Source organism: Cyprinodon variegatus, unplaced genomic scaffold, assembly GCF_000732505.1.
Source record: "Cyprinodon variegatus isolate N-32 unplaced genomic scaffold, C_variegatus-1.0 Scaffold1689, whole genome shotgun sequence".
NCBI lineage: Eukaryota > Metazoa > Chordata > Actinopteri > Cyprinodontiformes > Cyprinodontidae > Cyprinodon > Cyprinodon variegatus.
This window is the reverse complement of record NW_015152142.1, coordinates 42,546-44,705: the sequence shown is the minus strand read 5'-3', so window position 1 is coordinate 44,705 and position 2,160 is coordinate 42,546. Positions and strand designations below refer to the sequence as shown.

Below are 2,160 nucleotides of genomic sequence, written 5' to 3'. Positions count from 1 at the left end.
AACATTCGGATGTTCTAACTGGAACCTCTAGTCTGATTACTTCAGTATTAAATCAGATACTTTCAGCCATTTTCCAGCTACTTTTGATTTCTTAGTATTTCTTGGATGACTGCTTTCCCTCCTGCCTTAGCCTTAGTAGGCTTTTATTTTGAAGGAACCAGGTGAGCCTGGCCAGGTGAGAGGCCTGATTCGTTGTGATTCATCAGCTCAGCTTCAGAAAATCTTTATTTTCTAAACACAAACATTTAAACTCTTGCAGTTTGTCCACAGTTTGAGCAGAGGCACCACCAGAACTGTGGCTCCCCCTGCTGGGCACATTTAAATACTGCACTTAAACAGAATGAATACAGGAAACAGCCAGACGGTGTTCGTTCCTGCCGGTTTCCATGGTGACGCCCATCCGATGAGGATGGGCGGAGACAGCAGGAGGTCAGAGGAACCCCCCATGAGGCGGGTGAAGGACACAGCTCAGCCGTCAGACCATCTCATACTGGTTGGTGTTGATGAGGTGAGACAAGCAGCAGGCCAGAGACACTCCGACCACCTGAGACAGGAGAGCTTCATTAGGACCACCGCCTCACCAACAGACCTACCTCAGCCCCTCTGAGATGATGGGGGGGTTCAGTGCCTGGGAGAAGGCCACGCCAAAGGTCACGCCTGCAATGATCCCCATGTTGCTCTCTATGAAGGACACCACCAGCTCATAGCAGCCCTGCAGAGACACGGAGACAGGTCCTCAGTCAGTCCACCTGTCCATCAGGTTGATCAGAACCTGTTGGGGGCGAGGTGGGGGCCTGACCTGTCTGTAGACCTTGCGTGGAGCCAGAGTTGCGTTCTTCAGGTCGGCACCGCTGCACTCGGTGAAGGTAGCGCAGCAGCTGGCAGGGATCCCGCTGACGGGGAAGGTCACACTGCTGAACCAGCTGGTGTAGTTATGGACGCCGCAGCATTTCAACTACGAAGAAAGACCCAGAGAGAAGGTCAGAGAGCAGAGAGACGCCCGTTCTGCTTCAGACCACACATAGGTTAGCGCATCGTCTGCATATCACAGGATCAATATAGATGCTTTTCTTCAGGTTGATCTGGAGGAAAAGAAAGAGTGAATCTGAATAGGGCAGAGAAATGGACCCTGAGGGACGCCACGCTGAGGTTTTATCGCGACCTGAGGCATTTCTTTCATGTTTCATATGCAGCCGTTCAGGGTTGGACGTGGGATACTCACTGTGCGCTGGACGCCGTCCACAGCCATGCTTCTTTCATCGTATCCGTTGTACCACATCACGGCTTGAGAGAAGGAGGTTAAAAAGGTTCCTTTAATCTGTGAACAGAGCAGCGGTCCGTCAGTTCCCTGCGTAGAGGCTGGGAAGGGAAGCAGAAATGGTTCCCACCTCGTGACGGAAGATGAATCCAGAGATTCCAGCGATGAGTTCAGTGATGAAGACCAGAGACAAAAACAGGGCGTACTGGGGAGAGGTCAGAGGTCAAGAATCAGTCAATGCCTGATGCCTTCAGATGGTTGGAACTGAATCGGAGCAGAGCTCCCACCAGTTTCAGCATCCAGGGGCGGCCCTTTAAGGTGGCGACGCATCCGAAGAGTCCGAACAGGATGATGGCGGCGCCGGTACCTGCGAGGGCGTAGGGAGCATTGGACGGGCTGTTGGAGATCAGCAACATGTAGGGGCCCAACATGAACTTCCACCATAGACCCACCACCAGCAGGACCACACCTGTCACCTGAGGGGGAGGAGCCAGTGGTCAGATTGTTAGCCAATCAGAGATATTCTTAGACTCAACCTGATTCCTCCAATCCAGAACCGGCTCTGTTTGGTTGTAGCCGGTTTGTTGGAAGCATCTTGCTAACCAGTTAGCAACTTAGTGCTAGCAGGTTCCCAATGGGAAATTACATTGGGACCAAGTAGCACTAAGATGCTAACCAGTTAGCAACTAGTGCTAGCAGGTTCGCAATGGGAAATTACATTGGGACCAAGTAGCACTAAGATGCTAACCAGTTAGCAACTTAGTGCTAGCAGGTTCCCAATGGGAAATTCCATTGGGACCAAGTAGCACTAAGATGCTAACGAGTTAGCATCTTAGTGCTAGCAGGTTCCCAATGGGAAATTCCATTGGGACCAAGTAGCACTAAGATGCTAACGAGTTAGC

General features: G+C 51.4%; 1 protein-coding gene across 1 annotated transcript in view; it reads right to left on the bottom strand.

Moving 5' to 3' along the window:
• Window positions 1-91: 91 nt before the first annotated feature.
• LOC107104319 (tetraspanin-7-like) overlaps window positions 92-2,160 on the bottom strand; it is a 4,823-nt gene continuing 2,754 nt past the window's right edge. The window contains exons 2-7 of the mRNA XM_015404303.1: window positions 1,546-1,734; window positions 1,389-1,463; window positions 1,223-1,318; window positions 800-955; window positions 629-712; window positions 92-544 (exon numbers count right to left, since the gene is read on the bottom strand). Of these exons, the coding sequence (XP_015259789.1) occupies window positions 476-544; window positions 629-712; window positions 800-955; window positions 1,223-1,318; window positions 1,389-1,463; window positions 1,546-1,734 (669 nt within the window). The 3' untranslated portion in view covers window positions 92-475. The remainder of the gene's footprint in view (window positions 545-628; window positions 713-799; window positions 956-1,222; window positions 1,319-1,388; window positions 1,464-1,545; window positions 1,735-2,160) is intronic.